At 40.8% G+C, this 21,284-nt stretch overlaps 1 protein-coding gene across 4 annotated transcripts in view; it reads left to right on the plus strand.

The window, feature by feature from the left end:
- The window catches only part of ELMOD1 (ELMO domain containing 1), a 44,420-nt gene that overhangs the window by 913 nt on the left and 22,223 nt on the right, over positions 1–21,284 (plus strand). For 3 of the 4 annotated variants that reach the window (XM_050333627.1, XM_050333625.1, XM_050333628.1), the window contains exons 2-3: positions 14,264–14,369; positions 14,685–14,779. In XM_050333627.1, coding sequence (XP_050189584.1) covers positions 14,763–14,779 — 17 coding nt within the window. In that variant the 5' untranslated portion in view covers positions 14,264–14,369; positions 14,685–14,762. The remainder of the gene's footprint in view (positions 1–14,263; positions 14,370–14,684; positions 14,780–21,284) is intronic. The other variant, XM_050333626.1, reaches the window with a different exon arrangement.

Here is a 21,284-nt window from a genome sequence, read left to right on the forward strand (position 1 = left end):
TTTTTAATTTAATTTTTTTTTTTTTTTTACGGCCCCATCCTTTGTAATTGGGCAGGAGGAGGGTGGCGCTGGGCGGCCGACAGGCGCACGGCTCTGCGGCTCCGCAGTGGGCTCCGCGCCCTACCTTGCCTTGCCCCGCAGCCTGCCCTGCCCCGCAGCCCACCCTGCGCGGCCCCACCGGCCTGGCTTGCCCCGCCGCACCTACCCTGGGCTCTGGCCACCTGAGTCACATCAACATGTGCACATGATAATGATGACTCTTTTTTTTTCATGGTATTCTCTTCTTCCCTGCTTCCCCTTCATCCTCCCCCACCCCCCTCCCCCGCTTGGTCATTGTGCATTGAAGTTACACTTGCTCCCGAGTTTACTCCAGGTTTGATGTCTGTAGTCTTTGATGTTTCCCTTTGTCCTCGCCGTTTCTGCTTTTCTTATAATTTCCTTTAAAATGGTAAAAGAGAGTAGCGAAAGTCTATGTCAGAATGGGGGCGGCGTGGGGGTGGAGGGAGAGTGTCGATGTGGGAAAGGGAAGAACAACACCTTTGTCCCAATTCAGTCAACTCAACAGTCAGATCACAATAAGCTGGGTTTTTTGTGACAAAGGCATTTGAAACAAAGGAGCCATTTTTGAAACTGGAAGAAAATTATTTTGTGGCTTGCATGCTTTAATAAATCCAGGTTTTCATTCTTTTCTGTGTCCCCATGCCCCACCATCCCACCCCCTACTACTGTAATTTATCCTAAAATGACATAGAATGGAAGAAATAGCATCTCTAAAATCCTGCATCATCCCTATGCACTACAACAAGCTTACGGATTGCCTTCTGTTTCAAACATTTCATTGCGCGTGTTTAAAGAATGTTGTTTTGTACCGGTAGATCAATGAATAGTTGAATCAGTTGAGTGTGCTTGTCATAAAAACATTTTGTCTCCCCAAGAATAGAACACCAAAAGACTCATTATAATTTTGTAGGTGTTGCATACTTGTGTCTATTTGGCAAAGTGCAAGTTCAGATGAGACTTGCTGATTCTTAGGAGAGCCTGCTTTTCTCTGACTGCCTTAAAAAATGTGGGCTACTGCATTGCCAAACCAAACTGGTGGAGTCTAGAAATATTTTTTGACTTGTTAAATTCTCATAATTTGCATATCATTTTGATAAATCATTTCAACTGAAACAAATGCAAAACTACATTGCTGTAGCAATTGACTTATCAAGGCTAATAGAAGCTCAGAGACAGGAAGCCTATGATTTTCAGGAGTGAAATCATGTGACAGCATCAGATGCTGTATGTGTCACTCTAAACAGAAAATGGTCCGAAAATAATTCTGGGAAAGCACCAAACAATGGAAAAACTGTGCAACAGAATGCATTTGTTGACTTTCCTGCTGGTTCACTGATAATACAGTAAAACATGTTCTGCTAGTGTAAAAACCTGCTACAGCTGAGCATATAACAAAATACCTATGAATCCTTTGCCTGATCAGCTATTGAGACAGGACTTTATTACCCATGGGACAGCATCATATTAACTGCACTGACACATGTGAACCCAAGAATTTTCTGTGATCAAACATCTTTCTGTTGCTCTTGATGAGGAATTACAGCCCCTTGAGCTAAGCTATACTTAAGAGGGGAAACTTCAGGGCTATGTTGCCTTAAGTGGCTATTTTGTTATCTATCATCTCCCCTGTACAAACAGATTTGCTGCTGGCTGCAGTGATGGAAGTAGTGAAAACGCTGTTGCACAAGTGCTAGTGTATGTAGGGCTCCAGACTGCTGCTAGTATTTAAATAATCTCGTATTTTAGAGCTATGCAGAGAACTTGTACTTGCAGTTAAGCTGTGATCAGCTATACAACAATTTAAAAAAAAAAATCTGTTCAGTTGTACAGTCAGAGCATAAGAACTATGCAGAGTCAGGTGAGCTTTATTTTTGCCAAGGAGTCATTTGAAGTCTTAGCAGCAAATTACAAGAAGAACAAGCGTGGGTTGCCTGGAGATCAAATCTTGTTGGATTTAATGCCCTCTGGATCATGAGACTACATTTTTTTTTTTTTTTTTAAATGAACATCTGCTCAGCCTTCTTGATTGGAAAACTTCTTTTATTTAACATTCCTTTGAAATCCTTTGCTGGTAATGCAGGGTAAAGGACTGTGTCAAATATGTTACTCTCATTCAATGCAAGCTTTGGGAAGTAGATGTGAAGAGTAAACTCCAGGGTAAGGTTTACTGGAATACTGAGAAGGAAGCCAGGTGGTCAGAATCCAAGCAGGAAAGAAGGATAAAGTTGAGAAAAATAAAATAAAAAACGAGCCTGATATAAAGAGATGTGGATAATGTTTATGGTAGTGCAGGACTGTGGCTGTAGTTCAGGCTTAACATCCTCAACATCCATCTAATATGATATGAGCTCAGCCACGAAACTGAGTGCGAGTGCTGAGCAGTGCTGTACCTCAGGATTTGCCAAGCCTGAGCTGGAAATGCTGCCTGTTCCTGCCAGGCAGTGGAAAGGGAAGTCTGACAGCAGAGGCTGAGGGAGCACCTTCACAAGTCACTTCTTACGGTATGTGGGACTGCATGAGCACTCCTTTTCAAGGCAAAGCAAGAATTTGGGTAGCAAACTGACTTGTTTGACTTTGCCTTGAGACAAACTATGAATATGTTTACACTAGTGATTTGGCTCCCATCCAGCTTGAGTATCTGACACATTCCCTGAAAACCTTCTCCAGTTGTCTTGTGATGGTTCAGGTCTCAGGGCAGTCTCGTTACAAGAGACTTGAACTCTCTCATTGAAACTAAACCAGGACTTCCACTTTGGGAGCGTTCCCCTTCAATTACTGAGTCTTGTGTGAAAAACATCCGTTTCTTTAAAGTACCTCTCAGCTGTAATCGAGTGAGTAGTTCTCATCCACTTCAGCATAAAACGAATGAAGAGCCCCACACCACCTTTTTTAGCTTGAAACATTTCTGGCAGTTTGTTCTGGGGTGCTGTGTCCTACTTCCCTGAAAAAATGTGAGCAAAAACTTCTCAGCTTTCTGTTACAGCTGAGAGGCCCTTCAAACAGATAGTTTCTAGCAGTACAGTAGGTATACTACTTACTACATAGGAGTGAATATATATGAGTGAAACTAATCAACTGGGCATGGTTTTTTTATATTTTCCAATCTGTCTGCAGATCCTTAGGCTGAGCACTCCATCCTGTTTCAGGCAGATACAGTCACAGACATAAAAAGGAGCCTGGGGAATAGGAGAAATACAGGAGGTGCAAAGATGGGAATTGAAAACAATTGGCAGTATAAACACATGAAATTGCAAATTGTTAGAGAAGGTTTAGGAAGTGCAATACACTGCGGTCCTTATGACTGTGTTTATAGGACACTGTGTACCTGTGAGGTCTCCCTTCTCTGGTGAAATTGTACATAGAGTTGCTTCATAGGCATTTTCAGTCCAGTTGTCCCTGCCTTTTTGTTCTTCACCTCACTTCTTTGGCTAGTCTTGGAGCACCTGAGAATAAATAGGAGGAACTGTTCTGGGAGCACATCAACTGCAACCCATCATTTAGTCTCAGGGACCAGACTGGAGCTACTCCAGCATCTGTACAGGGTGTTTTGTTTAAAAACAAGTGGTCTTTCCCCAGCCTATATGGTTTCCATTTCAAGTGCTTGGCAGGACTTTTTTCCTTGGCAGAGGCAATTCTGTTGATCTGTGCTCTTTACTGATGTAACTGTACCTTCTGTAGTAGTTGTGTATTTTGCTTTTCTGGGGAAAGATACTCAGATAGAGAGATTAAGGGACAGGACCAAACCCCAGAAAATTATTTATACCAAGTCCTGTCTCCACAGCACTCTGTATCATCCTGCTAACTCAGTCACTGATGTCTGCTGATGGTGCATAAGAAGGAAAGGCAGCTTCTGTAAAGAGGGCTTGTTTAGGACTGTGTGCAATTGGCTATCAGTTTCACAAACACAGGAGTTATTCCTTATTGTACGTACACCATCTGCCACGTGCGCCCATATTGTATGTCTGTGTCTGCCACAAGTGAAACAGTAAGTATCCTAGGACTCCAAAATCATGACACTGTTGCAGTCAGCATATTGAGCAAGTGCTTCTGTGGCCAGTTACAGATTGCACTGATAATGAACAGAAGTTTTCCACTTATTTTTCTTTCTTCTTTCTCTTTTTAGTCATCTTATATATTTGAAAAATAAAGATAAATCCCTACCTTTCATTGTCTTCCAGGATGACTTAGGTATTGGGGTTTGTCCATGGTGTAGCAATAATTTGTTACTACACTGATAATACTTGCACAATCACGTGGGTGTGCAGGTGATATGAATTGGGCCCCTTACTACAAAGCTGTCCTGTGGTCATGGAAACTGTAGTCCTCCTCCATAGCTCTGGTAGGCAGTTATAAGAGCAAGTCTCTTATTCCCTCTCCCACTCTGCTTTCACGAAGCCATATCCATATCAACACTGACTTGGATGTGTGCCATCAAACAGGTTTTGCCTCTGAAACACTAAGATCAATGCGGGGTTTGTTAATTTTGGGCTTGCTAGGCCTTCATGCTGTCAGTGTTAAAGCAGCCTGAGGAAAACAGATGGGCTGAAGGAGGAAAAGGGGAGTTCTTGCTGAACTATGTGAGGAAGGGAGAGGAGTGGGAAAAGGAAAGGAGTGGTGGTGTTCCCAGAAGGTGATATGGAAAACGGGACATACCATGAGCACAAATTAAGACAAGGCCATGCAATCTGCTCCCAGCTCTTTCATGCAGAATACAACAATATCTTCAAGGAGCTGAGACAGTCGTGTTCTTCTTTGAACCTCATTTGTCCTGGCCAACATATGCTATATCATATAGGTTACTACCTCAAGGATAAGACCAATTCATGTTGATGAACTATTATGAATATATCTGCTATAAATATTCTAGAAACTTGCTTTATTTGTTTTCTTTTAGAATTTTTTCTATCACTTTACACTTATGGGGTAAAGGGTAGGACTATATAAAAAAATATATGCTAACTTTTCTAAGTAGAGACACTGAAGGAAGAAGACTTTGTGTTGCACTGTTTTAAGAATAAGCCCATTATGATAACCCTGTCAATCATCTTGTCCTAGTTTGTATTCTTACTGGCTCTGCTTTGTTGTTCTTCCCCTGGGTGATGTTGCTTCAGGAAGTTTCCAGTGGTCTTCATGTCTCTTCTTTCTTTTTTCTTTCCATGTTGTCTTCTCCCCTCTTTCCAGTTTGCTGCTATAAAATCTTTGCCAGTATCCTTTTCTGTTTGAGACTGGCCACCTAAAAGAAAGTAAACATACGGTAGGACCAAGAAGGAAGTGGCAGAGGGCAGGAGAGCACCAGAGCACCTTGCACTTCCTCTGTCACTCACCTTTTCCCTACTTGGTTGAAAAAGTACATTTTGTGCAATTACCGCATAAAAATGGTTCCTGCACCATGCTTCAAAGTGTGCTTCATAGGTCTTGCTCACCAGCTGATATAAAGTAATTGACCTTCAGACCATTCTTTCCACCTTTACCTTTTGCAGATCTTCATCACCTTTTTTTCTTACTTTGTCATGTTAGGGTGGTTGTTGTGTTGCTTTATCCCTCTTTTCTACAAATGTCCCTGTCACCAAACTCTGCCATAGCTTTCTTTCTCCCCTGCTTATAGAAGCAGTGCTTGATTTTGACGCTACTTAGTTATCTTAAGCTACAGTAGGATGGAGTGAGTCTTAATGCACTTTAACAATTGTTCACAACCCTTGTTAATAGAAACTAAAATTTGGTAATATACTTGTGAGCCTTCCAAGTTGAAGAGTCAGCTGGTAGCTGCTGGTACCTAGGCCTGTCTGGATAACAGATTTGGGAAGATGCCTTTAAGTGATGTGAGTTTTTTTACCATGTTGCCATTCAAAACTTTTCCTTAAAAGAAGGGCTTGAACCTGTTTCAACCAAAACATGGAGTTTACAATACATATTGGAGAAACTCAAGAAAATGATAAAATAGATTATGTCTTCCCCTTCTTCTCACCTCAGGCATTGGTAAAACCAGAACAATCTACCCTGCACGTGTCCTTCTGGGCAGAAAATGCATAACCAGAGATTCCAACAAGGTCATGTACCTGGAGTTGTCCTGATTTCCTGCCTCCTGGGATGTAGAACATCTCACTGAGCAGCGAACAGGAGATGAAATAGTAGGCCATGAAGTTTGCAGAAAAACTGAAGTGGGATTTTAGGTCCTCCTGTCTGCTGATTAAATATGTTGCTTATTTATTGTGGTCCCTCTGCAGACTGCAGGACTCCAGGCAGCTGGTGCATAACACTTGCTATAGGATGCTCTTGGTTTCACAAATGTGATGCTTTGTGACATCTTCTAACTGGCTTACTGCATGGGAGATCATCATTCTTGAATCCTGTCTTAGGGAACAGTTTGTCTGTAAAACCACAGAAGGAAATGCAGAAGATCTCATGTACTCTTCTTTCCCGTATTCTTGCATGACTGTCTCTCAGAGCTCTGGGGAAAAGTTGTCATTCCTGTGCCAAAGTAATTTGGTGCAATGTTGAGAAGATGGCACAACAAGTTAATTCTGGTGGCAAGGGAGTACATCCTCTTAGCCTTTTAACTTGTACTCTCCACTCATCTCCAGGCAGTGAGGTGGAAACCAAGAAGGGAAGGCAAAAGCACATCAGTCATTCACTTTTGGAAATAGTAATTTTGGGTTTTTTCCATGAAGCCTCTGCAGTAATAAGTCTGGGAACTAACCAGGCAGCATATTTGGATTTTATGCATCTAGCCTTGTAGGATTTATTCTAAACTTGATGGAATGTTGCTATGAAGTGTGATGTTTTATTTAGAACAGACTTCCTTGCAATTCAATCTGTTATAAGTGTGTCTGGAAACAGAGTAAGTGGGCCAGAAACTGTGCACTGCAAACTGTGTAGACACATATGAGCCTCCCAGATGATACCACTGTTCTCCTGGGTGAACTCAGTGGTCAAGTGAAAGTTCATGAGAGGTGGCTAAAAATTATACCATTTTACAATATATGAAGGAGGGGGGCAGAGGAAGTTGCTGTGGGTTGAAGGCTGTTTTCAAGTATGACACTTCATTTTTAGCTGATATTTCATCTACTCAGTTCTCTTCTGTGTAAAATACACTTTCCTCAATATGTAAGGTGAGCTTGTTAAGAATGGAAATACTATAGACAGAGATAACACTTGAATACTTTATTTCTGTTGAATTTAGGCATCTGACAACATTTCTAGAGGTTTACAGTTCTCTAGGGTGTGGAAAGCTTCCTGTGTTTTTTAACTTCGTATTCACTATTACAAATAGAATGTACCCAGCAAAGTCTTCACTGGTAACCTGAAATGACTTCATATAGTTTTGTCCTCCACATCTTTTAACACTGTAATAGAGCAGAGCTAATAGAAATTGGTAAGAGTATTGCCACAGTTCTGCATGCAAAGTGTATCTGTATGCGTGAACATCTCCTTTGTTGACTTTCTGGGATATAGTTTTCTTTCAACAGTCAGGTAGAGAGTCATAGCCTTCTCTTTTAATGGGCAGAAATTAACAACAAAAGGTGGAGATGCTTCTATAACTCTGAGTTCTGGTTTGATGTTATCTTCATTAAACTGTAGGTTATCACTGAGCAAAAATCTGCAAAGGAATTGTATTGTGTAGACTGAACTGGGTGGTGTTAGAAGTAACTTGCCACACGAGACTTGATAAGTAAATTTTCTTGAAGCCAAATACAATCCTATGTGACTGTCTCTTACAGCTATTGCAAGACCCTCTTGATCCTTCATTGTTGATCCTTCATTGTTGTATATCAGGGATGCCCTTTACCACTTTAAAGAGGCAGTAATGGTGCTAAGGTAGAAATACAAAATTAGAGACTTTCAAGGTATTGTTCTGCAGCTTGAGAGAAAGTGGGGGTTTTGTGCTCTCCCACTCCCCAACTCTGCTTTTAAGCTTTTATTCAGGGCTCTTTTTATTGCTTAATTGTGTTGTATGTGCTCATGCTCACAGGACTAAAATTCAGTTAAATTTTACTTCACATCTAGCCTTTTCTTCACTCTCCTAGTGAAATACAGAAATGAAAAATGTCAACTAGTGATGGAGATTAGGAGGGGAAAAAATGTTATTACCTGTGACAGTGTGACTGAAGTCAAGTCTTGCTTATTAACATCATCAATCAAGTGTGACATTTTGTTCCAAGACTTTTTTCTAAAGCATGCTTGACGTTGAATACAGCCTCATCATGGGCACATGGAAATGAAAATGCCTTTCTGAACTGAGATGAAAAACTAAGCTCACAGAAAACAGGCATCCACTGTTGATCTTTGAGGTGAGTCCTACCAGTGGCTGCATCCATTGGTGTTAGGCAAAGCCACTTCTGAGCCAACACAAAGTGCTTTTGAACTCCATGGAACTGTGGTTTGAGGCAACCTGTTCTTGGGAGCTTTTTTAGCAATAGAGCCATTTCCCAGGGTGACTTCTGAGCTGGAGAAGTCTGAGCATTCTTGCTATAACATTCAAAGACCTATAAATGACTATGCCTGCAACTGAGATGGTCAAAGTTCCTCTGTTTTTACCAGGTTTTTTAATACACTTGAAGGGACTTTTATACCACCTTTGGGCATGAATGCAAGCTGGAAGATGCAAATAGGTATGTGTCTATTCCATGGATAGCCTGATAAACAATACTTGTTGGGAATTAGAATGGCTTACCAAACTGGGGTCCTAGAATTGTTGGGGATTTATTTGTGTCTGAGGGTTTTGTGTGCTGCATTGATACTGGCAGGGCTCTTGGAGACTCTCATTTTTGACTTGTCCAGCCCTTATAATGATTTGTTTATGGTCAAATTGCATGGTGGAGGCTTCTGATTGGGAGTGGTGGGGAGAGATAAGATAGAGGGAATGATTTTGTTCCATCCTAAAGCTAAGCTTGTTTCTTGGGAAACATTAAAAGTATACAGGAATTTAGTGAGAAGATGGTAGGTCTTAAACTGATAAAAGAGCAGGGACTTGGACACCATGTCTATTGTATCTCTATAGCATTATAGTACTATGAATACTTGGGTATAACTCAGGTTATCTGAGATCTTCCCATGAAATGACCATGGGGGAAGCAGAGAATCAAAGGCTGGAAGAGACATTAGAATATCTCCTGCACAACCTCCAGCCCACATTAGGGTCAGCTCTGAGGTCAGGCTTCTCAGGGTTCCATTCAGTTGGGACTTGGAACCTCAAAGAATAGACTGCACAGTCTCTCTGGGAAACCTGTGCCACTGCCTGACTGTCCTATCCAGGAAAAATTTTTGCCTTGTATCCAGGCTAAACCTCTCCTGTTTAAGTTTCTGCCTGTTGTTTTTCACCTTCCTGTGCTGCACTGCTGTGAAGAGTCCATCTAAGACTTCTTGATGATGTCCCTATAGGCGCTGGAGGTGCTGTTACATTCCTCCAAAGCTGTCTCCACCTGGGGCTGAACAAGTCCATCTCCCCCCACCCTCTGCCCTGCCATCTCAGTGGCCTCTGCTTAACTCTCTTCAATTTATTGGTGTCTTTTGTGTATTGCTGGAGGCCCAAACTAGACAGTGTCTAAATATGGCCCAGAGTGCTGAGTAGAGGAAGATAATCCCTTCCTTCAATCTCCTTACTGGCTATGTTTGTGTTCACGCAGCCCAGAGTGCTGTTGTCTGTCTTTGCATACTGTTGGCTTGCTGCCAGCTTGCTATCCTCCAGGACCTCAAGGGACATTTCATAATCTGTGTCAGCTATTCTTCCCCTTTCTAATTCTGGTTATCGCAGATTGGTCTTTGAGATACAGAAGCACTAACATTCCCTTCAGGGAAAAAAAAAAAAAAAAAAAAAAGGAATATACAGAGGCAAAACTCTTTTGGTGGTGACATAAGGCTCAAGCCTATTGTCCCTCACAGATAAAAGCATGCAGGTTTTCAAGGTAAATGAGGGATAGGTGGCGACCAGGATACTACTGGAAAGAAAAGCTGCAACCTGAAATCAACATCATGATGGTGGCATTCAGGAAAACATACTTTGAAACTGTAACAACTAAACTTAAAAATAAATTACTGACTTTGGGTTTTTTTGGTAATCTAGGGATCCACATAAACAAGGCTCTATATTCAGCCTACTTGTATTAATGGTTCCAACAATTTTTCTCTTCAGCACAGATACTCTTTCTTTGTAATTGGAATATAATCCTTCTGAGTGTTTGCAATATGCCAGGTGAATCATTAGCTTGCAAAACAAATATTGTGAAGGAAACTACCTTTGGTTTATATTTTCCTCTGAAAATACAGTGATTTATATTAAATAACACAACTTTTCCCTTCAGCTGTATCTGCAGCTTTCTTGAAGACAAAAAAAAGCAAACCCTGAGCTTCAGATAAAGAGGTGACTTTTAAAGCTTACTCTTCATTTCTTTGAGCTTCCAGCAACTGCTAACCTTTCAGATTGATGCATGTTTTACTATACTACCAAAAAGATCTTAGAGTCACAAGAAATTCTGATAGTTGATGTTTATTTAAGGAGAGTTTCATTTATATTTTGAGACAGAGATTGCAATAGTTTTGCTGTTTTAGGTGATTACAGTAGTACTGCTTCTCTTCCAAGAAAAGCTGTGGTTAGTTTTAGGAGGGAAAACTGCTGTCTGGTTTAAAATAAACTGGATAAAACAATTGGCAATGAATGGGTATGTGGGTGTGGTGTTGGAGGGAGGAGGAAGCTGCTTTGTAGAAATGGTGTAGTACAGGATAAAATCCTGCAAGCTGAGAACTTGAGTGTATGGGAGATCCAAACTGTGTCCTTGCTCCATCATTCTCAATCTAGAGCCTTACATCGTGGATGAGTCTCTTCATGCCGAAGAGCCGACTTCAAACATTGAGTCAAGAGTGTTTCTGTAGTGGATCTGTGTTGTGCAAGCTACTTCTAGAGAGTTAATGGAAGATAGCTAACAAAGTCAGACCTACTTGTCTTTAGACTTACTTCAGCTGCATGATTTAAAATCAGAAAAGGCTGAAAAACTGACTACAAAAGGAGAAGAAAAGTATCTTACAGATTCCTTAGGGAGAAAATATGTGCATAGCATGAAGCTAGAACATTTTCTTAAGTTCTAGGAAAGCAGCTACAAGTTCAAGTAAGTAAAACCATGTAAAAATGCAAATCTGGGCTCTGGGTAGTGAGTGGATATTGTTTCTAACAGGTTGCTCCCCGTAAGGCACCTTCTGGCTCTGGGTGTCCTGCTGAGAGTCTGGCACTTGCTGACAGAAGTGATATTTCAGAAGTACATAAAGTTGCATCTTCAGAATTTTGCATTTCAGTATACCCAAATCCATAACTGCTGTCAAATTCTCAACTTAACTGTTTAATTGTTGTGTCCTGTCTTTCAGCAAACTCAAAAACGTTTATTAACCAGATTATCTCTCACTTGTAGGCATCTTTTTCTCATATGTGTCTTTCTTTCCTGCAAGTGGACCTTGAAAGCCTTCCTGATCTGCAGACATGCAACTTTCCTAAAGAAAACAGGAGGCTGGAAGTCAAGTCCTTCTCCCTGACCAAAAATGGAGGGGTGGGGAGGGGAGGGATTGTCTGGTTTTTGTTGTCTTTTTTCTAAACACACCTAATACAATTGACTTTTTGGATAAACTCTGAAGTGTTGATTGAACATGTTATCTTAAGCTATAACTGCTCTTCCCATTCACGGAGCTGCTGGAAGTAAAGTTTTGCTTACGTGAAATCTGTTGCATTTTGCGATAAAGAGACTGGCAGAAATTTGGTCTTGTGGCTCTGTAGGTTTACGAATAGTTGAACTCTAATCAGCTGTGAATTGTGGTAACAATCTTTCTAAAGAGTTTAAATGCTGTTTTCTTCACAGAAAATCTTTGCTGAATTTCCCCTAGAGGATCACTTACAGAGATATATAGAAATAGGGAATCCTGCCCTCCAGCCCTACTTTTTTGAAGATGACTGTAAATTCTCAACTTCTGATTTGGCTTCCCAGTCTAACCTGGATGTAAATAGCTTAATACCATGTGTATGTGTATCCACAAAAGTGAATTGTTGCAAGAATTGCAGAGCACAGCACTGATTTTTTTGTCTCTACTTAGCAGATTACAGCATTTAGAAAGCCTGTCTGCCCCACATAAAAAGTAAACCTTTTACCTTATGTAGTGTAGATTCTCTGTGCATCTGCTTGAGCTGGAAGTCTTGCCTCTAGGTCTTGAAGCCTTCTGTTGACAGAGTCAGGTGGAATTTGTTTGCATTGAGCCCCAGTGGAAACTGCTTTTGAGGCCATGGCCTTCCTATGGCCCTGGTTATTATCTGGGCTTGTGCTATGGGGAACTGGCTGCAGAACATGCAGGGTGAACTATTCCTCTCCAAGCTGAAAGGCTTTGGTATTGATTTCTGTGGCATCAGGACTTCAGCTGTAAAGTTTCTTTCTCATGACTTTCTCTCACACCTTTTCATTAAAAGGGAGAGATCAACAAAAATTATTCCTGTAATTCCAAGGGTGTGCTTTTAAAGAAATCCAAAATCATCTGTCATGCTTGTTTTGTCACTTAGTTTTTTGCTCTTTCTTTGCAACCAGTGACCTTCCTTCGAGTTTAGCTTTCTGGGAAGAAGACAAGAGTGTATGAACAGCTACACTGACTGAAAATCCAGTCTTTGAAACAGTCTAATTTTTAATGAGCATTCAAAATGAGTTTATAATTGGCTGTAGCTCATAACTGTTCTTGCAGGCAGAGTATCTGGAGGCTCCATGCCACACTTGGATGAACCAGTTCTGGAGTTCAAGCAAGTTGAACTTCTTTTCCCTTTAAAGCAGTAGTAAAGCAGCATAATTTTCAGCAAGTACCTTGATCAGAATCAAGAGGGAGCTGACCTCGGAGGCTGAGGCCAGCACACACTTTGAGGTGGTTGATCTGACAGCTCCTGGCACTTCTGGTGTGTCCTTTATACTGATGCCCTTATGGGTCAAATATCGTGGTGGAGCTTCCTTTCTTCAAGTTGATGCTAAAACGCCGAGACTCAGCTATGAGAGTCTTTCACAAACTGTATCTTTTAAACAGCAAATTATTAGACTGGAGAAGAGGAGCAGGTTATATCCCCTCCAGTTTTTGCCTATCTCCTATGCTCCCTGTGGTTGCTGCCATAGAAGACCTATCAAAATCTCTATCAAAAAGCGTTAGGAGCCTGCCTACTGTGTTCATTAATGAACTAGAGTCTGATGTTAGCATCTCTCTGCTCTTGCAAGCAGGTGTCACTGCAGCCAGCACCAATTACAGCTGTATTCAGGGGACAGCAACATGATTCAGCCAGTCAAAAACAATATAAATGAATGAAGGTTTCACAGTTCAGGGATTATATATTTTTAGCAAGCTGTATGTGATGTAATCCAATGAGATAGCTTCATTTTTCTGAACTTAAATGCTTGTTCTGTTCTTGTCAGCATGCAATAACAGAATGTGAAACTTGCAAGTTACAAAGGGAAAAGAATATGAGAACAAGATAGGGCAAGAAGATTTTTATTCCATCAGAGCTGATAGGTCCTGGAGAAGAAAATAAGTTTGAGGTTCTCTAAATTTATAGCTTTGCGACAAAAGAGATCAAATTTCTTAAGGTTTTCAGTACTTTTGAGCATGCTGCATGCAGTGCTAGTGCAAAACAGGCTCTTAAATGATTTCTTCATGGCTTTTATTCAGGCCTTTGTGTGTGGTCTGTACTAGCACAGAGCTTGAAACTGTGGTCTTGTTCCCTTTAAGTCTTAGATTGAGCTGTCCCAACAGCAGACACATGTAGCAGTACCTGTTTTCTGACAAGTAAAGAAATTAAAAATGTTTTATTACCTTTTACAGGATATGAAGTACTGTAATCTGAGAAGTCTGCATCTTTTAGTCAAATATCACTTGTAAGTGAATACTTCATTTTAGAAACATGAAGTAAAGAGGTGGTGAACGGGGAGAGTCTGCAGTACACAGGCAGGGTTATATTTACAATGTTTCTTCATGAATTCTTCCATTTCCTCTCCTCTACTGGGACTAACTGGCAGACATAAAGAATATTAACTATAGAACACCAGATCTCAGAACTGATGGGCAACCTGATCAACTCTATTTTAAGACCTCATATGTGTCATTTAACATAGCTGGTCACCAGGAAAATTGATTACCCAATATCTCTTGTAGTGAATAAAATCTGGATCAGTAACAGCTCTTTGCTTACATTCTACTTTTACCCAAGGTCTCCAAGTGCTGTTGGAAATTCTGGCAAACAGAGGACTTTTAACAGCAGAGTGAACCGAGTGTCTCTTGAAACTGCCACTTGGAAACTGCTGTGAACTAGACAGGTATTTGAAGAACACAAGTAGTGTTTGAAATTGTCTGGATATTTCTTCAAGCTTTCTCTCCTTTTTCTGTATTCTCATTCAAGTTTTTTACTTTTCTGAAAGGAGACATGGGTAGTATAGTCTGGTCAAAGTATGTGCACGGGCTGAAGTGTAAACAAATTATGATTTTTCTTTTTTTTTTTTTTATTGACATGAGACTTTTTAAACATTCTTTCCCATGTATTTGCATAGATGTTTGTTTCAAGAGCCATTTAGACAATTGAAATATCACTTTTTTTTTCTATTAGTAAATAAGTCTCAATTCTATTTCTACAGCACCGATATCACCTGCAAAGAAGAGATCATCAGTGATCAATAGATTACGGCTCTAGCAACACAAACCAAACCATCACCATGAAGCACTTCCTGAGGTAACTGTTCTGTATTTTTTCAAAAGTGTTAAATTATTCTGATTATGCTACTGTGAGTTAAGTGTTTTTGCTATTATAAGTATTACAGAAGGTGTAAACTAGTTTATACTAGATTGCTTTTTTGTTCACCTAGATTTCACTATTTAATTAAAGCTATTTTAATTTAAATTTTCCTTTCCAGTTTTTTATAGAAGAAAAGAATGTGTCAACTGTCTTGAGGGATTGGAGCAGTGATGTATCAAATCAGTAGTGTCTGATATGTCAGGGGAAAATAGGGGAAATAGTAATGTAGAACATTGCTTGAAAAATTTTGGATTTTTTCTTTCCCATTTTCATCTGATGTCTGGATTTTTTGCATGTTATTTGTGAAAGCAGAGAAGGGGAGATGCTTGGTGGAGATGTGCAAGTGTTTTTGAAGCTGATCATGCTCAGTTTTGGAGAGAAACGTCAGTTACTTGCTCCTACATATGACTTGCTGTTGTTTCTCCATAAACCAGCGGTAGAACAAAGGACTTGAGAGACAACAGCTATAGGTGCAGAAAGCCCATGTTGTCTTTGTTCTGTAGTCAGTGGAGAGAGTTGAGCACTTCTCAAAATTAATACAGATCAAGAGCCTAATTTGTGTATAAACCAAAGAAATCATAATCTGTCTGGATGAGAGAAACCTTTACAAGAGAGCTAAAACATATGCTTCTGTATAGAGCATCTGCCACTATATTTTTCTCCCTTTTTAGACTGTTATAACAGTATGGATATCAGCATCATTACCTCTAGGCTGATCATCTGTAATGACTTTGCTGCAAAGCCAGACTTGGCTTAAGCATTTCTGTGGGGTGTTTGGATCAGCTTCCTCAGGTATCTTGAGCTAGCTGCAGAAGGACGCTGTAAGCAGGACAAAGGACATTGAAAGCCAAAAGTATAAAGCAAATATTTAATTTGCTAACATCCACAAAAGACAGATAAGACTGAATGAGCTAAAGATTAGTGTGCTCACCACCCTGACAGGCACCAGCCAGGAGGGAAAGAATTGACCCTGCAAGTGGCCCATGTCTTGGGTGGTCCTAAGTCTTCTACCAGCTCCATTGGTGTGGGTCCAGTGAGCTGACAGTTCACAACTAGCCTTGATAACATCCCTGTGGTGCCTTTTCCTTTATAATTTTATATTGTCTCATTCTGGAGCCTTCCTTCTGGGATCCTGCTAATTATTTCCATCTCATCAGTCCTGCCTCTATAATTTTTACCTTTCTTTCTCTGCACAGACTTATTCAACAGCCTGACCCAAGGTCACAAATTGGTGCCATAAGGGATTTCGGTCATGAGTCCTGCACAAAGGGGACTCTACCATCCCATGAGTAGGGTGAAAGCCTCTGGCTGGGGTCGCAGAGGGTGTTACAGCTTGCCCCCATAGTGATCTGGTATTTCCTGAGCATAAAATAATTTTGGTCCCTCCTGATGGAGATGCTGAGCTACTGCCATCTTCTAAGCTGCTACCTCCCCTCCCCTCCCATTAAACTAAGCGTGCTGCTCACCTTTGTCTGTCCTGGCCCCTTGGTGATTTTTCCATATTGGAGAAAGTGTGCTGTTTTGAATATGTGAGTTCCTGAGGCTGTCTTGAGGAAACTGCCTCCTGCTTCTCTTTATGGTATTTCTGAAGTCAGTGAATCCTAAACGATTTGAGAAGTCTTGATGGTGTTGGATTCTCTTAAGTAGTCCAAGTAGATATTCTGAAAAAAATTGCTTATGTAAATAGCACAGTCTAGGACTTTGTTATGGGAAGTCCAGTATTGTAAATGCTGAACAGGAAGCTGGATTAAGGAATGGGGAGGGGGAGAATAAAGAGCACCTAAAATAGGAAAATACTGTTGAAAGAGGGAAGCTATTTCTATTTGCTTACAAGCATCTGGATTTTCTTATTTTGTGTTAATCCTTTGACATGAACTGATAAGAGTACTCTCCTCCTCATAATTTGTCAATATAGAAGAAAAACAGAGATTAAAAAGTAAGCTGGGGTCATACTGGGGATAGTGATTTCTGTTATATGTGTTGCAGCCTGTGGTTGCAGGTTTGTGGGATGAAGATAAAGGAAGTGAAGAGTGGAGCTGCAGGGACATATACATGTGAGGCAAGGATATTAAGTCTCCCAGCTTGGAAATCAGCTGGAAAATAAACAAGTTAATGTATATTGTGTCCCCTGATGTTTGTCCATTACCACTAGCAGCTGCCGCTTGGGAGCTTAAAGTATTCTTAGCCGTTTGTGAAGATCAAATTCAGGGCTGAGTGCTGTGTGCTCAGTGGCACAGTGTTTTCCTTGTTGCACAACATGGAGCAGACACTGGACTAGTTGATGCTGATGGCAGAGATTATCTCTACATTTGAAAGCATCGAGCTTAGTTAAGTCTGCATAAACTGCAAGTCATCTTGTTGATTGCAACATGGAAAATGCCATAAAATTGATGGAGAGACGGATAGGACTTTTATCTGTGAAGTTAAAATGACCTCACCTTTGCTTTATAAGTAGTGGCAGTACTTTTTCTGCAGCAGGTATTTACCTGGACACCCAAGGAGGACTTTGAATTGCGGCTTTCAAATCCAGCTTGTTGTAAGAGAATACTCTTACCTGTAGGCAGACTTGCCACTCAGCTCTGAGTTAGGTTTGTCAACTGGAGACACACTGTAGTGTCTGGTTTTACTGGAGCTGGTTTTCTATACAAAACACTGCAGTTGTGAATACAGATAATGAGGAATTAGTGTAATTTGAGTGCTGCATTTGCTGTACCTACTACTCATCCGTTGGACCTTTGACATGACTTTTTATAATCAGCCTGACATCTCCTGTTTCTCTTTTGACAGTCTATTCTGTGTTTAATGTTAGTGAATTGTCTTTTTTCCCTCCCCCTGCACCTTTCAATTTAAGAAGACTTGTTTAATGTTCTACCATTCTGTGTTCAGTGAGGTTGAAAGACACCTCTGGATATCGAATCCTATCCCCTTGCTCAAAACAAGGTCAGCTATAGCAAGTATCCTGAGGCTGCACCCAGTCACATTTTGAGCATCTCCATGGATGGAGGTTCTGCAGCCTCTATGAACAACCTATTTGATTTGTTTAGAATCCTACAATTCTTTAGGTGTGTTCTGATCAGGTTCTTTAAAATTTTTAGAAATGCCTCTGTCCAAATTAAGGTGCAGAGACCATATGCCAAAGTCAATAGTATGGATTTCTATTTAACATTAAATGTGAGGTAGATATAGAAAGAAATAGGAAAAAGAGAGAGGCACAGTAGAGAAAGAGAGTGACAGTGAGACAGATTAAGTAAAAATATATGACCACCCCACGGACTCTGACAGCATTCCATTGATCCTCTTGTGGTCTTCTCAGTGGTGAGAGTCACAGACTTGTTGAAATGATGGTTGCAGTCTGGATCTGTCAAGGGAAGCCCATGGTGGTGAGGGAAAAAGCCCCATGTGGTGATGGAAGAAGCCCAGCATAGTGAGGGAAGAAACCCAGGTGTGGTTAGGGAGGAAGCCTCTGGTGTTAAGGGAAGTCCCAAGTATTTATTTTGCTTAGGCTAGTTAGGAACATCTCTGGTACCTCCACTAGGACAGGGAGTTTTACACTGGATGATGTAATACTGGATCACGGAATGGAACATTTTCTTTGACACCTTCTAAGATGTTAGAGCTGCCTAATGTTAGTTACATTAGTGCAGTTGAGTCCATTATGGCCCATTATGGCCTGTCGGCAGAGATAAACATCTTCAGGCTACACGTGAATTGTTGCAGTAGTTCCCCAGAGGGGAGTTATCATGGCTAAGTCATTTGTGTAAGGACAAAGAAACACAACCTTGATTTGCAGGACTTGCCTCTTTCCTTACCTTGTTCAACATCCAGCTTGCAGCTTGAGGTGTCAGGAGTGCATGCCCTTGGCACCTGGGAGGTTCCTTCCCACATAGTCAGCTTGCATCTTGATTGTCTGAGCCATCAGCATTCTTGTCTCTCACACTTGTGGATATATTCTTCTCCTCCAGTAATTGGACAATAGTATCACCTTTTCTTATCTCAATCATTTATCTTATCATGGTCTAAATTAGTAGGGGTGGGCTTCTGCTGAGCAGTTTCTTTGCACAGTTTTCTACAGTGAACAAAAGTCTTTCAGTGATTTTGACAATGTTTAAGCCATTAACCAATATCAGTCTCTCAAAAGGTTGGAAAAGACTTTTGAGATCATTAATCCAACCAGTAACCCAGCTCTGTCAAGTCCACCACTAAGCCATATCCTCTGAGTGCCACGTCTACCTGTCCTTTAAATACCTCCAGGAATGGTGATCCCACCACTTCCCTGGGCAGCCTGTTCCAATGCTTGACAATTCTTTTGGTGAAGAAGTTTTTCATAATTTTCAATCTAAACATTCTCTGACACAACATGAAGCCATTTCCTATTGTCCTGTCACTTGCGTCTTGGGGGAAGAGAATGACTTCAACCTGGCTACAACCTCATTTCACCCAGCTGTAGAGAGTGATAAAGTCTTCACTGAGCCTCTTTTTAATCCAGGCTAAACAACCCCAGCTCCCTCAGACACTCCTCACAGGACTTGTGCTCCCAGACCCTTCACGAGCTTTGTTACCCTCCTTTGGACATCCTCCAATGCCTCAATGTCCTTCTTGTCATGAGGGGCCCACAATGAACACAGGATTTGAGGTGTGGCCTCACCAGTGCTGAGTACAGGGGGACAGTCACTGCCCTGGTCCTGCTGGCCACGCTGTTCCTGATACAGGCCAGGATGCCACTGGCCTTCTTGGCCACCTGGGCACACTGCTGGCTCATGTCCAGCTGCTGTCAACCAACACCCCCAGATCATTTTCCACCTGGCAGCTTCCAACCACTCTTCCCGCAGCCTGTAGCGCTGCCTGGAATTGTTGTGAACCAAGCACAGGATCTGATACTTGGTCTTGTTGAACCTTATACAGTTGGCATCAGCCCATTGATCCAGCCTGTCTAGATCCCTCTGCAGAACCTTCCTACCCTCTAGAAGAAGAACACTCCCACCCAACTTGATTGGAAAAGGAGAAGCTTTTATTCGGCAGTCAATAGTTGGAACAGCTTTAAATCCTTGAATTTAGACTCTTGTGCTCATAGCTCTAATTCAAGGTGATGTCCAAGTGAAAAGAGCTGGTTTAGGTTTCTTTTCTTTCTCAGTTTGCTCTGATATTAATTATTTCTGAAGTCTGAAATATTACTTATGAAATAATAAAACTGTTTCTCAGTTAAAAGCTTAATCTTTCAGTGCTCTTTTTTGTAAAGGGGTTTTGTGGAGTCTGTCAATGACACTTCCACTTCAACTTTAATTTATCTTAAACATCTAAAATAATAACAACTTGGAGAGCCAACTGTAGCAGACATTTAGATTTTCTTCAGTAAACCCTAGAAACTTGACACCTTCTCTTGATCTACTGCAAAACAGTCTGTAAGCGCTAGCAGATTTTAAGCATAAGCTCTGTTACTGGAGTCATATCAGATAAAATGAAAATCAAATCAGCAAAGAGCAAGAGAAGCAAAGTGAGGAAAGCTGCTGTTAAAAACTATTCTTATGTCTTCCTTAGTTGCCACGGTGACTTGCTTTCATGTCTAAATGAGGAGATAAGGTGGATTTCAGTTGTCAAGTCTGCAAAGGCACAGAATGAAAACAATTTCTTGTGTTTTAAAGGAGGTAATAGCAGGTCTGCCTATGGCAGAAATGGTGGTTGGTACATTACTTCTTGGTTGACCTGTATATACACTGTAAGTTACGCACATAAACCAAAGATACTCAAGGTAAATGAGCTCCTAACAGGGTAGTATCACTTGCTTACTCACCTATTTGGACACCTTATCAGCCATAACTAGTTTGACTTCTCAAACTGTAATCAGAATTATCAGAAAGGAAATCCACTCTTTTCTGAGCTGAGTATGTCCTTCAGGAAAAATAGTTATGTAAGAATCTTTACTATCCATGGGACCTGAAATAGGACACATAGGAAAGAAAATTATGTGTATGTAGATTCAGTGAGTTTTTTCATTCTTTTCAACTACCGGATTTGGTGTTGGGGTATTTTCGGTCGGTTTGAAGTGTTTGCTTTCTTCCCTCCCAATTTTAAGTGCAGTAACTAGCACTGAGCATATAGCTGAAGTTTTCATTTTACCTGAAGTATTTGTGTTTGTTACTAACTCTAAAAATACTACAGTTCTGAAATTAATGTGGGAGAAAATAAGCACCTTCTATTTTATTAGTTTCAAAACTGTTGCACAATAATTAATCTCTACTTCTCTTGAGGAGCTATTTCATGTTGCATTATACATACATCTTGCTATTTAGGTGAACAGATCACATAGGAAAGAGCTTCACAGAAAAACTAGGCAACTTTGGAAACCTTTGCTCAATTTTGCTTCTGCCAGTTTACCACTGAGAAGGCTGTCTAGAGCCAGTCACTCTTAAATAAAAAGACAGATTTCGTGAAAATGTAATGTCAT

The sequence above is a fragment of the Myiozetetes cayanensis genome, unplaced genomic scaffold, assembly GCF_022539395.1.
Source record: "Myiozetetes cayanensis isolate MyiCay16 unplaced genomic scaffold, myiCay2020 scf5-8, whole genome shotgun sequence".
NCBI lineage: Eukaryota > Metazoa > Chordata > Aves > Passeriformes > Tyrannidae > Myiozetetes > Myiozetetes cayanensis.